The sequence below is a fragment of the Adelges cooleyi genome, unplaced genomic scaffold, assembly GCF_023614345.1.
Source record: "Adelges cooleyi isolate 19-005CV unplaced genomic scaffold, UGA_ACOO_1.1 ACOO_flye_CR_arks_rails_tigmint_CR_PRNA_247, whole genome shotgun sequence".
Classification (NCBI taxonomy): Eukaryota; Metazoa; Arthropoda; class Insecta; order Hemiptera; family Adelgidae; genus Adelges; species Adelges cooleyi.
Window position 1 is genome coordinate 4,108,685 of NW_026095912.1, and position 17,149 is coordinate 4,125,833.

At 33.2% G+C, this 17,149-nt stretch overlaps 3 protein-coding genes across 3 annotated transcripts; 2 read left to right on the forward strand and 1 right to left on the reverse strand.

Moving 5' to 3' along the window:
* Positions 1-854: 854 nt before the first annotated feature.
* Positions 855-5,188, reverse strand: LOC126836787 (uncharacterized). The gene is made up of 2 exons (XM_050570431.1): positions 4,710-5,188; positions 855-1,754 (listed from the first exon to the last, which is right to left on the reverse strand). Exons 1-2 carry the CDS (start codon positions 5,044-5,046, stop codon positions 904-906), a joined length of 1,188 nt encoding a protein of 395 aa, XP_050426388.1. The 5' UTR covers positions 5,047-5,188; the 3' UTR covers positions 855-903.
* Positions 5,189-7,251: 2,063 nt separating this feature from the next.
* Positions 7,252-10,822, forward strand: LOC126836630 (BRCA1-A complex subunit Abraxas 1-like). The gene is made up of 6 exons (XM_050570201.1): positions 7,252-7,532; positions 9,280-9,370; positions 9,441-9,556; positions 9,632-9,837; positions 9,959-10,108; positions 10,467-10,822. The coding sequence occupies exons 1-6, from the start codon at positions 7,440-7,442 to the stop codon at positions 10,642-10,644; spliced, it is 834 nt and encodes a 277-aa protein (XP_050426158.1). The 5' UTR covers positions 7,252-7,439; the 3' UTR covers positions 10,645-10,822.
* Positions 10,823-12,476: 1,654 nt separating this feature from the next.
* On the forward strand, positions 12,477-14,378 carry LOC126836987 (protein DDI1 homolog 2-like). Its single transcript, XM_050570712.1, has 5 exons — positions 12,477-12,729; positions 12,985-13,185; positions 13,332-13,586; positions 13,669-13,901; positions 14,199-14,378. Exons 1-5 carry the CDS (start codon positions 12,477-12,479, stop codon positions 14,376-14,378), a joined length of 1,122 nt encoding a protein of 373 aa, XP_050426669.1.
* The last annotated feature ends 2,771 nt before the right edge of the window (positions 14,379-17,149 follow it).

The following is a 17,149-nucleotide window of genomic DNA, read 5'->3' on the forward strand; positions in this document are numbered from 1 at the left end:
ACCAAAATCATGTATGTAAAATAATATTATGTAAGTATAACTATAGAGGGATGCTAATAAGCAATAATATTTCACCTAATCTAATCAATTTATTTTATACTAAATAAACAAAAAAACACTATACTTTTATAACTGATTATTGCACCGGATAGAAAACCAAAACTTCAAAAGGAGAGTAAGGTTTAACTGAAGTTTAAAAACGGGTTTTTAATATTTTATTTCAATACTATTCGGTTTTTGCACCGATCGATACAAACTGTTTTAATATTTCTATTTAAAACATTGATTATGGAAAAATAATGGACATTACTGCAACGATGCCTGCATTCGGTAAGTTCCACCAATTATAAGTAGTACAATGTCTGGCTATTAAGTAAGACAATTTTTTCTATTTATCTAACAATTTTTTTGTAATATTTACCATTGTCGACCACAGGCTTTTCTTGTTCTGTCTGTACTGGTCCAGGTGTGTTGGCTGGTGATGCAACTCGGTGAACCGGTATAACTGCATGTAGAGCTGGGACTTATGTATAATGAACACATTTTTGGCTTAAAACATTATTACTTCAAATATACAATTCGTATATTATATTATTTTATTTTGTTAGAAAAAAAATACGTTCAACTCAGATGGCGCCAAATAGTCGTTTTTAAGAAATTGCTATCTACCAGATGTTATAAACGTAATTTTTTTAAGTAGGATACATTTTTTACTTATTTTTCCAAAATGTCTGATAATTTAAACTATATAATAAAAAATGTACAAAAAAAAATTAGTTATTAAAGGATTAAAATATTAATATAATTATTATCTAACTTACTATTATTATTTTTTAAAAGAATTAAATATCTAAAATACCAAAAGAGGATAATATTACCCGTTTACACAACCGGGGATAGGATTTACTCACTAATGTCGCGGAAGTAGCCAGGCACTTTAAAATCCATGACCGCGCTTGTCAGGCGAGTCAGGCTCCGTAATCCAGGGAGTTTCCGGGACTCGACGGCCATCCATGCCGCCGTGGACAATATATACGACGTGCGGTGGGCGGGCGTGATACCGTCAAATATGACGTATACGTTGCCCAATTCGTTGGGCACGACGCTGTGGTCGAACATTTCGCGTTCGCACACTTTCAACGTGAACAACGTGAACGCGTCCAAGAGCAGCCGGTTGCGGACAATGCTGTGTTTCTCGCAGTCCACCAGGTGAAAGGCCAAATAAGGAATAGCCTGGCGCCACGCGCCGTCCGGATTTTCTGGCGAATACACGCACGAATCGTTAAAGTACAGCGCCAACGTCATCGGGTTCAACTGGTCCGTCTCCGACTTGGGCCAATTTTCGCGTACGTAGTCTACGTTGAAACAAGTGTCGTACCGCAAGAATTGATTCGAGTACGAGTACGTTTGCGATTCGTCGTCCAGCTTTTCAAATAAGTCCTGTTCCAAGGTGTCCAGGTGGCCGCTCATCGTCATGAACACCCTGTCGAAAAGCAGTCCGGACATCTCAACGAAAGACATACACATGCCGATCACTTCCACCATCTTGATGAGGTATTGTTTGTTTTTCAGGTCGACCGCTTCCCACACTTGGTTTATTAGGAAGGTAAAGATTTCCGTCGAACACACGGCTCGCAGTGCGGCTTCTTGTGACAGGCCCACCTCACGGGTCAGCTCATTGAACCTTTGAATACGTTTCAACAGCGTGTCGGCGTCGGTAGTGTCCTCGTTGAGGGCCACATAGTACGTGTTACCTGTTGAATAAAAATAAATAAAAAAGTTGGGCCTTTATCTGATTTGTGGTCAATACGTTTTGAATCAAAGACATAGAGATAAACCGTTCCGGAGGTGGAGATGGAGTTGGAGATTAAGATAGAGTTGAGATGGAGCTTGAGATAACAGCTTGCGTACGAGTCCGCAACCACGGGAGACATTTTATATCCGCAGGAGGATATAATGATGTATATAAGGTTATAACTTATAAGGATATAAGGACATAGAAGGATATTAGGATATATATATAAGGATATAAGGATATAAGAATATTACGATATATATATATATATATAAAAGGATATTAGGATATACAGGGTGATCAACTTATCGTGAAACACTCAATATCTCATAGGGTTTTATAACAAATTAAAATTTTTTTTATTCAGTGTAATCTCAATTTTTCACATTTTTTTTTGTTTTTGCCCTCCTCTCAACTTAGGTTTTTTGACAGCAACTTTCGAAACTTAAATAGTAATGTATATATTTTATTAACTTTTTAAATTTACAATAATGTATTAACAATTTTGACTGGTCGATAACCAGTCTCGGATAACTATTTTTGAAGTTATTGAAGTTTCAAGTTTCGGGCAGGAGAAAAGGTGGGGAGTAGTATTATTTTTATCTGCGCGCATTTCCCAACCGCACTTCCCCTTCAGTCCTAACTTTAAAACTCTTATAACTTTAAAAATGATTATCCGAAACTGGTTAACGACCAGTAAAAATTAGTAGTACTTTATTCTCAATTTAATAAAATATATACGTTACCTTTTAAGATTCAAAAGTTGCTATCAAAAAAACTAAGTTGGGAGGGGGGTAAAAACAAAAACAAATGTGAAAAATTGAGATCACAATGTATAAAAATATGAATTTCCTGTACAACCCTATGAGATATTGAGTGGTTCGCGATAAGTGGAACACCCTGTTTATATAAGGACCGTTAGGTTTTTTGGTAACGCTGTAAAAACTGTTGATTTTTCCGGTTGTGTGCCAAAGAAAAGACATAAAATGTCAATAATTATGTAATTTTTTGACGAGTTATAACCAGATATATTTTACGCCTACAACAATAATATGCTATTTTCAATATATGATAATAATATAAAGTATTAAGGTCTATTCCCACTAGCCCGGGACGTGTCAGGGCCGGGTCCTTGTCAGTTTTTGGCTCGTCCGGATCGGCCCGGTCAGGTATTCACACTATTCAGTGTCCGTTAGTGTAAATAAAATATTTTGTCATCAGTTGAAGTCGGACATCGAAATTAGTAACCACGTGCTAGTTGCCTACTTATTGTCGAGTGAAGTTAACCTAAGATTTTAGCGGAAGTATTATTATTTGTTTATAATAACTGTGGTGTATAGGTATATCAAACGATGTTCGGCCATCGGGCCATGGGACCTATTGGTCTATTATAAACAAACATACTATCCCTCTATAATTAGTATATAATTTTGTTTTAGTTTTAAAATTCTAAAAGATTCCCTATTACCTACTCTTATGTTTTAGACATAACCCATAAGTCTGCAAGCAAAGAGTTAGCGGGTTTATTTAGTATTGCTTATGCCGTGTACGCGTGTAAAATAATAAGTATTATAATAAATAACAAATAATGAGTGATATTAAACATAAACGCAAACGTATTAAACTCGAGTTTTAAATTAAAGATTTTAATAATAATTTGAAATACATTATTTTTTATAAAATTATTTAAAATAATAGGCTATTTGGAACAATAAAATAAAAATAATACATTTTAAAACACACCAATACCAATACCGATAAAACACACATACAGCATACTTACTGTAAATACTACCGATAGCCCGAAATTTTGACCTATATATTTGTAATTTATATACAAACATATAGTCCATATGATATAAGAAAATCATTAACTCAGAAAATACCTATGGGTATTTAAAAAATTTTTTTTTTTTTTGTATACTTGTCGGTATATATTTTACTATATTTTTCAATACCTTTAAAACTTAATACTGACAATTTTTATCTTCGTCCCGTATACGTCAAATAAACACGGACTTTCCAAATGGAAACATATGTTTTTAGCTCCTAAATAATATCATTGAGTATGTATTGTATATATATACTATATATTGTATACCTATATAATATTGTATATATAGTATATATATACAATATATACTCAATGATAATATGTAGACCGAAGACAATGTTTTTTATGGATATGTTTTGCTTATTTCACATGTCCGGGAACCCGGAAAGAGAATCGTCGACAAAGATATTTTTTCGACCTGGATCTGGCACGGATGACCGGCCCGGACTAGTGACAATGGTCACGTTTACCAAAAACACAATAGATAATTGTTGTCTTGCACCCGGACAGATTCCGACACACACCCGGCCCTGTCACGTCCCGGGCTAGTGGGAATAGACCTTTAATGGGTTTAAAATGGCAAATATGAACGAACGTTTGGACCGACCCTCGCCGTTTTTTTTGTTGAAAATGACACATCATCTTTAAACTCGTCCAAGATTTTTAGCCGATTGTAATAAAGACATATAATTGCTTATTTTGACATTTTAAAATGCATATTTTATTACATTTTTGAATGTACGGAATTTCTGTAAACGTGTGACCTTCCCGTCCCCACACAAAAGTTGGATTTTAATATTGGAAAAATTGAAAATTTAATTTATATAGTTATATAAAAAAACTGTAACTTTCAAGCTTATCCAAATTAACCGGTAAATAAATTGACACGGTCGAAATGTATTAAAGCATTTTTTTTCCTTCTTATATATTGCCTATAACTCCTTTATAACAGATCTCATGCAATGAGCCTTTAAGTCTTAAATGTTTCTACCCTTTCCGACTCCAGACTGGGGCCTAATCCCGTTAAAAATATTACGCCTTACACTGATAATAATAATAATAACAACAATAATTAATTACCCAACTCGTCGTTGAAAGATATGGGCACAACGTCTTGCGTCGCCATGCCGTACACGTCCGAAACGTGTTCCCGGAACATGTCGGCCCGGATTGATGCCTTCCAAAGTTTTTCATTGGCTTCCACGAAAGGGTCGTCGTGTTTCTTTATCAGCGATTTGTCCGCGTATTTTTCTTCGTCGGTCATCAACCTAACGATTTCGAAGTCGTCCGTCTCCGGAACGGTGGTCCAAAAGTAAAGCGCTCCTTTAAGACGTCTATCGCTTCGTCGGCTGGGCCAACGCAATGCGTCGATCTCGGTGTACTTGTCCGAATACTTGTGCTCGGCCATCGAAGCCATATTATAATAAGTAATCGGTGTGAAAACGGTATGAGAAAAAAAAACAATGTTAAACGGTATATAAAACAAACGATTAGAAAGAAAATTCGCAGTTTAAAAAATGTAATACTACTTTTGTGCAGGGTAGATAGGCACTCGCCGACTGTCGTTCACAAAATGCACGGTGCACGACTAGCCTTTGGGTAGATGGGAAACGACCCCTGTTTGCGCTCCCTCTGTGCGGGCGATGATCTTTGTGTGGGGGGTGAGAGCAGCCGCCCGGCTGAGCAAAACATCTGGCAAAATCGCTTATGCCCGCCAAAGAGCATACATAAAAATTTAATCGATCGCAACTGTTTTAACGCGAACGAAATTCCGGGGATAATAGTTAAAGTTTACCTTCAATTATTAGGATATCCATAAAATCGCTTGGAAACACACAAAAAAAATTTAAAAATTCAAAGAAAAGCGGCCACAGCAATAAAAATAGTTGAAATAATTATTTATGTGTAAAGATATAATAGTTTTCCGGTTTTTTTTAATTTGTAATTTACACGTCAAAAAAAAAACCAAAGCTACTTTTCATTTCCGTGGACAAAATAATCGAAAAAAAATTTAACAACGCTCTTTTTGTCATAACATAAATGTAATGTAAGTTTTAAAAAAAATCATATTCATATGCAAATTATTATTGTTTATTTATTATGTAAACATAATACAACACAAAATTGAGGCACATAGAACCAAAACGGGTTAACCCAAAAAAGTGTACTTATTTTATTTTATTAAATCCACTTCAAGAAAAATAATAAAAGCTCTTTAGTGTAAAAAAATCCATGCCTTTTAAACAATCCGTAAAACATTAATCAACTTAAAGGCCATTTTGACATTGAAAATAATTATTTAAGTATCAATGCTAAAAACAGATTAAGTGCTGCCATCTACAGGAAAATAATCATTTTTGTAAGGGTTGCACCATATTAGTTTTGAAATAATATAATATCACATAAAACGAAATTAAATTTGTTGTGAGTTAAGTTGTTTTCAGTTTTGGTTATATGCGCCTCAAATATATATAACAATAATAAATAAACTGCTTATAATACTAGTATTGTCATTTAATAAGCTCATTGTCATCGCTGTGATTCCAGCAAATTGTCTCTTAAAATTTCTTTCTTATTATTTTTTTCTTGTATGTTTTGGCATGTTTTGCACACTTTTCCCAATCATATTTTTTTTTGTATGGAATTAATGATTTGACCCGTTCTCTGAGTTCAACTAGTGTTCCTTATGGAGAAAAATTACCATTTTTTTTCAATCTTAAACATTTGATTTTCTGATATTGCTTTTTTTGGAATAAAATATACGAGGGCCAAATGTAATGGTGCATTATTGATACTTTGACTACAATTAATAAAAGTTTTCTCGTTTGAAATGTGCTTTAGTTATTACATTTATTGATGTGTTTAGAAAAGCTAAGACATTTTGGAATATATCCGTACACATTAAAGTGTAGTATTAAATTTAAATTTAAATAATTATTTGAAGAATAATTTTGGATGCCTCACTGTGGCCACCTCTACCCTACTTTAAAATAAAATATATGTACCTATTTAATTTGTATTAATATATTGAAATATTAAATTGGATACGGGTCGCGACTGCGTAATCAACTAAAATAATTAGTATTACAAATAATTGCACTTTAAATATGTTGGTACCTTTATAGACCTTATAAGAATTAGACCTTATTAAGTCTATGGTATCTATTTGAGTGGCTGTTTGTCGAGTGGCTACGTGTTGATTTTTTGTGGCTATGTGTCATGCTCCCTAAATTACACGATGAACTACGAAATTTTGTCGTAGATGATTTGTATTTCGAAATTCTAGTATAGAAGCACACTCTTGTGTTTCTGTAAACAAAATGGAACAAAACATGTACTTGGAAGCAACACAATGCGCATTTTGTCCAATTGAATGGGTTTTTTTTTTACTGTAATAATTATGTAAAAAGTTAAGAAAATCTGAAACAATGCAATACAACAAAATCATATTTATTACACATTGTGTAAATGGTTGTAAGAAAAAAGTGTTTCAGTAATGAGTAAAAATTACAAAATTGAAAAATATGAATTGTGATTTGAGTTTATTGATATTATTTACATTATCTGTTATCACAAAACGACATCGTTATCTCGCCATTGATAATCATAACACTATGTACATTATTATTAATTTTTTTTCTTTAAGTAAACTATTAAACTAAATCCTACTCTGTAATTATTGTACTTATTATTGTTATTTAACTACAAATAAATTAAAACTATTTGGTGACAAAATATAAAGAAAACGTTCAATCCGATCAGTTTGACGGTGACCACTTATTTTCCAGCTATCCAACTGTCGACAGAAATATGTCGCAGGAATACTACAACCTGAGATTTGTGGTGACAACTCCAACCCTAGCAGTGACCGAGTACAATTGTCAGAAAGAACCCTGCGATCAGGTATATTTTTCTTTGGACGGGTTTGAATTTATCCAGAAATAATATTATATCATTCAAGTGTTTTGCGGTTTGAGTGTCATCATTGCGACAGTTAACATTCTTATTGTTGGGAAAAAATTATCGTTTTAAAATAGAACAGTTCTATCAAAATGTAATGTTTTAAGTGCCTTGCATAATCTTAAATGAAATATCACACAAATGGGGCATATTACGGCAACAGTAGTTGGTAACTTTTCTTACTTTCTTATTTTATATAACCACTAAAATTGACCAAGTAAGAAGATCCGGTATTGTTGAAACTTTTGTTTTATAAAACAATTTTAATTTTACAAGGAACAGATAATTTTCACCTCTTCTCAGACCGCAACAAACTGACTTATCGCAACTGACCAATCTAGCAATTTTCTCAAAGCCGTTTAGTTTTGGCTTCTTATCAGAGGTAATGTTTTATTATCAGAGTTGGCAAAAAAAATCTCCAGTTTTGTTTCAAAACCAATAAATGCTCAGTACTTAACCGAAAGCATGGGGTTTACAGGGTTGTGGATACCCATTGGAACTTAACTGGTCAAAAAATAAAACTCCCGGTGTATTTCCAACTTTCTCTGTTCCCTCTGATCCTGCATGACAAATACATACCTACTACATCAACTTAAAGGCAAAAATAGAAGAGTTAAATTGGTATTGATACCTTGTATGTTTCTTTTCACTTGAAATCCCCATTCGCAGATCTACTCACAATCGGACCCGAGAAATTTAATTTATCCAACAAAAAATAGTTTTCCACAAATTTTCTAAACAAAATATTTATTTACTACCTTTTGGATATGATTTATGATTGATATACTTACTAGTTGAATAAAACGGACCAACGGTTCTAAGAATACGGTGGGTATAGAAAAAACAATTATTCCAAGCTGTGAAACTAGTTTAAAAATATCAATTTATTTATTTTTTGTACGACAAATATATTCAAACAAATACATTTTTTTTATAATGCCCAGGTGTGCTCGTTGCTCTCGTTAAATTCTTTAAAAAGTGTGACAATACAAAAGAAAACAGCACTTCTTTACCTAACATAAATTCCTGACCCAAAAGTTTTTTATTTTTCTTAGTTTTTACTTTGATTCGTCTCCTCGTTAAACTATTTGTTCTGAAGAAACTGTTTGTAAGATTTATATTTTACCTTTTAATTTACCTGATCTATTCCTTGGCAAACTGCCTGTTATGAAATTAATAATATTTCAAAATGCTATGGTTTCAACTGTACAGTTTCATTTAAAAAACATTGAAAAACATTTTTATATCTGTCTTTTATAAAACCACAGTTTGTCGTTCTTTTTCTACACAATACTTCAATGATTTAAATGAATATAAACTTAAAAAAAAATTTAAGGGTTGATTAATTATGTCAATTGAAAAAGGTATGAAAAGTAATTTACCTTTAAAATAAGTCAAACCTGTTAATTAAAAGTCAATTGCACTAAAGATTACAAAATTGTATCGTATAATGTATTGTCTCAATAAGTAAGTGAGAATATGGATTTCTTACAAATTTACCACTTGGTCTCATTTGTTGGTAATGTAACAGTTTTAATTAGTCGCAAAATCTACTATTTAAGCGTGCTTATGATTCTTTTTTTTATAAAATATAAATTGACTTGTGTAAACAAACTTTCTTGGCACTTAGAATAAAACATTCTAAGTTTTCAAAACGAAAAGCCTGACCTAAATTATGTTTACTTTTCAGATTGGATTTCTAATTGGTGAAAAGAATGTAAAAGTATCAAATGTTATAACGGACGAATCGCTGAATAACACAATCACAGAAGAAACAATATGTAAGTAATACGGTTTTAACTTATAATAAAAATTAAATTAAATACAAGTTAACACTTAATGTCATTTCAGGTGTTCACGCGTCGTATCCTTTACCAGATTTTTATGAACTATTGTGTGTCAATCCCATGACCATTGACTTTAAAAAACTAAAAAACTTTTTACAAAAATGTCCAGAAAACTTTGAGGTAAATATATTATAACTGTGTGTACCACAATGAATAGTTTTCTGTTAACATTATTACCAATATTATATGTTCCAGAAATCTGTTATCGGCTGGTATAGGTTTAGACGAAACGCAGTGTTGACTCCGAGTATAGCCGACGAGCGATTCCATATACAACTTAGTAGTTTTTTCGACAAACTTTGTGTGACAAGTAGTAAATTCTTGCTCTGTATGCTCAACCACGATTTCACCGGATCCGTAGACCACAAATTCAATCACGTATTTTTCAGAAATTCTTTAGGGTAACTAACTACACTGAAATTTTTATTAAGTACACTGACTGACATTTTTTTTCGTATGTAATTTTAAGGTACCATGTTTATGTAATTTTAAGGTATATGTTTTTTTTTAAATTTTTACTAGCAAATGTTTAACGCCCATCAAAGTGGATATCGTCAACTTAAGCACCAAACCGTTCATCGAAAACGACAATCTCGGATACAAAACCAATATAAACTTAATTAGCAATTGCAAGTCGTACACAAACACGTTAAATAAAGTTTTCGGACCAAGGTAAAAATCATTGTACTTTGTTTGGTCATAAAAAAGTCGGTATAAATAATATTAATCAACTCTTCAATCTCGCTTTGAAAATACAACTCAACTATAATCTATTTTAACATGTTTCGTTGTGGATTTTTCAATCGTAGCCTGCTTCAGACAACATGTTCTAGTTTAAATAATATATGTCTTAATAGTTTTCTTTTTGTTGTTAATAAACATGAAATTTAATTAAGTAACTAATCATATTAAGTTATTATTAATCAATATGAGCTAATATTAATCATCGTAATAGCTTTTATCAATTTGTACGTAGACTTTTAATGGACAAGTAAGTCATATGTTTTATGAAGTTTCTCTGTTTTCGTAGGAATGATCACTGTTCAAAAACGACTGTGTACAATATGCGAACTGCTCTGATCGAAGAAATGGACAAAATGGTCAAACGAATAGTGGCCAACGAACTGGAAGCGATTAAACTGAGCAAAAGTATAGAAACCAAAAAACGGGAACTTGAAAAGAAAAAGAACGCCAGCTCCAATGCCTAACCTGCCGATGAATTTGTTTTCGTTTTATTTACGTTCATTATTGCGTAGTACGCGTATCTCAAAAAAAAATGACTATTATATTTGATATTTGTACATTTTGTTTAATCTACCAATAATTGCCTCTCATTTCACGTTTAGTGGATTATTTTGATAATATTGTCATGTATTATTGTTAAAAAATAAATGTTATGAAGTTACCTTTGAACTTGGTTGTGGCAATTTACTTGCTTTTTGTCAAATTGTATATATAAAATTATCATTTTAAAATTGAACGGTTTATTAAAATTAAATTTATAGGATTCATGATTTAAATTCTTCATCGGTAGTTCATGTGAACTTTTTTTTTGTTTGACATCTTGAAACCGTTGTTTTTAAATATTTTATGCTTACTCATAACTCATAAACATACATAATATGCTGTGTGTTACTAATTGTCTTTCTACTGATAGTTTTTTTATTTTTCCCAAAAAATACTAATTAACTTTAATTTTTGAGGTTTTTTTACCTTTAAAAACCAATATTTCTTTATTTTTTTCAGATTTTGTAACCCCAACAGCCCTAACTGTACATTTTGTAATTGTTCATAATAAATTATTAATTTTACTATAAGGGAATTGAAAGCGGTCTTGATTTTGGACGTTTTAAATCTAAAAGCCTGACAAAGTTACAACCTGGAAAAAAGCTCAAATATTTTTATAGAATTAAAATCCAATCATTCTAAGTAGGCGTAATTTTGTCAGGCTTTTGTGACTAAATTTGTTTGCGGTAGGAACAAACTGGCTTTAAACCATAGCGAAACAATTATACACGTTAAAACTATAACCATGAGCCAATTTTTCTTAAATATTGCCTACACATAACTCCTTAAAAACTGTCCGCTTTCAATCCCCTTAAAAACAAAAAAAAATGCCATGTTCTTTATGAAAAATAAATATAATAATATATAATATTTTATGAATTAACTACAAGGTATAGTTTTAACACATACGCCAATCTATGGCGACAATTGGTTTATATTGTACAGCGAATAGGCGTCGGCCTTTAGCTAGATAACCCGGACGAACTTCAACAACACGACCACACACCATTTCAGCATTTTGTCAATTGGATGGAGTATGAATTAACCTTTGTTCGCACTTACAAATATACAAAGTTTACACTATGCACCCGCCGTCGTTACCATGACACTACCGTTGTCTGTACGTTTTGCTGGCAGTCGGAAAATAAGTGCAACAACCCCAGAGAGGGCCAAACCTTATTGTTGCCTTCCGACTGGTTAATTCATAAGGAAATTACCTTCTCGAGCGATGCATTGCGAAATTAGTGATCCCGGGCACAATCCTTTTGGGGCAAATATAATCCCTTGGAGTTCCGCGGGGTGAAAGACGTTTGAGACGACCACGACCATGGAGGATCAGGTGAAAAATATTGTGGGAAAGTAAAACCGACAGCTGCCTGGTCTTTTTTTGGCAATTGACAGAGAGAAGTGACGAGAAATATGTCAAAAGGTTAAACACCTGATGAAATTGCGAATAAAACTCTTATTTCAAACACCTGAAACAATACACGTTTGAACGTTATAAACCTTCGAAAACAAAAATTCTAAGAGATTCGCTAATAAGGAACAAGGAGGCAGGAATTGGTCTATTGCACGGTATTACTGGTATTGGTCTACAACAGCTGTCTATTGTGCCAGCCGGACACAAGTATCGCCTATAGTTACGTGCATATCGAAATTGTTTGTTGCCGATTAACAGTCCACGTGAATGTGCTGGGATTGTATTATGATTTGTGTTTAAACAATGAAGTTGAGCTGATCGAACGACTACTGTATGAGGATCACGGTGTTGTTGGCCGAAAACGGTCGACAGTTTACCGTGGACGTTGGGAGTAAGAACCACTTGAAAGACCTGAAAGCCAAGTGTGCCAGCTTAAGTGGAGTTCCGACAGACCGGATACATTTGGCCCATCGCGGAAATCCTTTAACCGACCTTAAAGCCACGGTGGGCAAGTTAATCCGGAATGGCGGCGTCGTCGACATGACAGTGCTGCGAGCCGGTACGTCCGATGATAAGACGGTCGAATGTAAGTGGATAGGTTACATCGTATAGACAACAGCTGTTGTCATAGGTATGAGAATATCTAAAAATAACAGAGGATGTCATTGAAATGACATGGATTAAGATCATGATGAGAGATAACGAGAATAAAGTAGCTCCGTAAAACAGAATATATAGCTTTTTTGGAATACAAAGATATAGGTTCAGAACCAGAGATTACGAAACATTATTGTATGTGAATTTGTTTGCACTACTAATAAGACATTTTATTAACGATTAGGTATTATACCTCATTTTGGTCGATCAGGAAATAAGCAGGTCCCACATAAAGGCGCCAACATACGTCCAAATGCTTCATCTCAGATTATGTACGAAGATGCAAAATATATCAGACGCTTGTTGATCGCCAACCCCGACCAACTGGCTTTGATGGGCCAGAACAACCGGCGTCTGGCCGACGCCATGGCCACCGGCAGCGTAGGTACGCTATCCTTCGAATTTGATAAATTTCCAAAGCCTATTCCCTCGTGGGTGTGCCTTTTCAACTGTTCGTGTTGCAATAATACCGGTCACGGATGTCCTTTTCAAGTAGGTACTCGTTTTTTAAATCCACAACGATCTGTGCAGGAGAATTCGCCAAGGTGATGATGAGTCAGCTAACGGAGCGGAAGAAAAAATCCGAGTTGCTGGAAAAATTGGCAACGTCCAAAGCGTTTGACGCGAAATCGCAAAAACGAATAGCCAAAGAAATACTGAACGCCAACATCGATTCTAACCTAGAGGCGGCCTTAGAGTACAATCCCGAGTTGTTTGGTTCCGTGTTCATGTTGTACATCGACTGCAAGGTCAACGGTTATCCCGTGAAAGCGTTTGTCGATTCCGGTGACCTATTTGGTTTTCATTACCTCGAGGTTTCCTCGGTTGCGTCGAGCTTAACCGTGGTTATTGATCTGTCGGTAAACAGGAGCACAGACGACCATAATCACTGTGAACTGTGCCAAAAAATGCGACATCATGAGGCTGGTTGACACCAGATGGGCGGGCATAGCTAAAGGCGTGGGAGTCCAGAAAATCGTTGGCCGGGCGCATTTAGTTTCGTTGCAAATCGAAAACGATTTCCTGACCACCAGTTTTTCCGTGTTAGACGGTCAACCGATGGACATGCTGCTTGGACTAGATTTGCTCAGAAGATACCAAGTAAAAATGACCATTCTTCACCATTAAGTTAGGCCAAGCCCAGCACTCCAGGCGGCACATTGACCGCCTGGAATATTATTCATTCTGGTAAAAGGCAGAAAGGAAAATTACGGGATAAAAAATGTTAAAAAAAGATCAGTGGATACACAATGATGAAGAGTGAGGAACCAATGCTCATTGAAACAAGTTATAAAGCTGTTGATGCGAGTTGTCGTTCAACCATCCCTAGTGCTCTGATTCTACCTTTGATAATTGTATCAAATCAGACTTAAGATTTTTTTTTCGTCATGTCTCTAGTGTGCTATTGATCTGGCCAACAACGTACTCATCATCGGCACCACCGGTACTAAGACGCCTTTTCTACCGGAAAGGAAAGCGCCGGGAAACAAAAAACGTTCGAACAAGCGGAATCTCTACAACTGCGAACAAAACGAATTGAATTTTAGAGGTGACGACGTTATGAGTTTAAGTTCATAATTATTGGCTTCTCTTTTATATTCAGAAGTATCATCCAAGGGCTAAGGACAGTTGTATTGTTACAACATCTCAACTACGGGATAATCCACTTATCTGCCAAACCTCTCTGTCAACTCCAAACTAACTTATCTATCCCTAAGAATGCACTTGTTATCAAGTTGTTTTTATCTTCCTCTTTTGATTCCATTTTCCTCGTCCAAAGAACTTTAAATTGTTTAATACATATATATTATATATATTCAATAGACGATATGAACAATATCGACCGAAACAATGTTGTGACTTTGGAGACCTTAAAAATTAGCCACGAAGAAGTATGACCATCATCCGTTCATAATTAATTTGCATTATCTACTATACTGATAATATCTTATTTTATTCCTTCAAAGGCTATCAATGTACTCATCAGAGACAGATCTGCAGCAGGCGGCGACGACATAGCAAGACATACTTAATCGTTTTATGGTAAACTACTTATTTTTTCAGTAACAACAATAAAGAAATTATTCGTTTTACAAAATCCTGATTATTTATATATACTAATGATTATTACTAGCATCGTGAACAAAATAAGAGATAAATGTCATAAAAATGAGAAGTGAATAAAATTGCATTGGAGAAAAATTACTCAAGAATAAATTGGTCTTAAACAGAATACCTACTTACGGGTTAAGATAGCTGTTTAGACCGACAAATATTGTATACAATAATCAATACTTCGGCAAGCGTTTAGGTATCTACTTAATAACTGTTTTTTGAGTGCTCTCTAATCTAAATTAACATGAGTGAAAAGTCGAAATACGATTTTGTGTAATAAGCTGAAGCTATATCTATAATAGGTATACGCCCTGTAATAATATACCCTCGAAGCTTCTTTTCACCGAATTCAATCATACTTTTTCTACTTAATACAACTGATTCAAACTATTTAGAATTTGTTACACTATTTGCCATTTTCTCTCCAAATATAATAGGTTCTCTACCTCCTTTCAATCCAGCCACATAGAGCTCTTAATATTATTCAACGTATTATGTAGATACGTATTTAAGTGAAAAGTATTTACTGAAAAAGACAAAAATGAATAAAGAAAATCTATTCTAATTCAAAAACTTGGAAGTAACTTGGATTTTTTTATTTTATCGATTTAAAAAAATGTTGTATTGATTAATTAAAATGTGTACCTTAAATCAGAAGTAACTCATACTGTTTATTTTTTTTGCATTTATTTCCTTGAAATTTATGTTGTAGGTACGTTTTAGAAAATTACATGTTGTTATAATGTGTAGACTTACTACGAATTAAAATGTAATTCGTGGGTGAAAATTTTTTATTTTTTAGTTAAGAAACGTTCAAATTTATTTATTTGGCGCCGGAATTCAATGAAAATTCAAGTTGGTACCTAAATATTGAAAACTCAGTAAAATCTATAGCGGTTTTTAGATAGAATTAGCCTTCTAACCATATATATATATATATCCCAATTTATAAGTAGATCTCTTCAAGCAGTTATTGTGGACATATTTCCAGGTACAGAACAATACTCGAACAACGTTTTTGAAACATTTTATCCGTCTATTATCGTGAACAATATTAATGTATAATAATGTAGTATAAGGTTTGCATCATACGTACACTTTTCCCTTTATAAATGCTTATCGGCTGCTATCAGCTGACAGGTTTTCCTCTCGCGCACATATGTATATTGTGAGCCAATTATTAAAATCAATAACAGTACGCGAGCGTCAACGACCATATTGTTTTTGGCATTATTCGCCATTATGTAGTTTGCTCATGTGCTGCAATAAACGTTTTACCTGTTAACGTTGGAAAATTATCATGTTAAACTATTATAAAATTAAAATAAATAAACACAGTGTTTATTAATTGCTCAAAATACATAATCTTTGGAAACTAACATTAAAAAAACAATTAAAAGCTATACAGGTAAAAATTAACATTTAATATTCAATGATGTATTTGTATAAGCCGCAGTACTCAAGGTTTGTTTTGTTTTCTTACAGCAACAGTTTGCTGTAAAAAACCCGCGTGTTCTCTACAAACATTGTGTGGTAAGTACCTAAATTCAAAGTGTCTATTACAATAATTATTGCCAAATAGTTATTAGTAATTTCATACCCAGAGCCTTATGTGCGGTGTAAGCCACTTAAGTACGAACAAATTTGGCGTGTTGACTATCGAGCGATCTATGTAAACGTGGTATCTTTTAGTTCAAAACCTTACTATATAATCTTATTGAATTTTTAAAAAACATTTCTAACTACAGATTTTTGCCCAGCAAGTAACGGTGTAGGTTTTTGCCTGTCAATATTTTAAACTTGATTTTATTGCATTTTACACATACAATGGACATTAAAAATAACTTTAAAAAAACACTACCGAAAACAAGAACATATTAATACTTCATAATCCTTTTTCATTATCAACAATTTTAAGAAAGCCATTATAGAATTAAAAAAAAAATTGTGTTTTTAATTATTGCCAAAATTTGCGGGTATAATTAAAAATATATCTGTTTTTGTCAAAGCTGTGTTTCTTACAAAAAAGTTACTCTTTATAAAGAATAACCTATTTATTACAATTATTATAAATTATACTTCTTAAATAATTAAACTAAATTTTTTAACATTGTAATGGAGAATTTTTATTTTATTCTGAAAGTATGTATTGTTCATGAGTTGTTCATGAGTAATGCATAAAATAAACATATATTGTTATAAATTAAGTATAAAAAAAAATATTCTTAAAAATT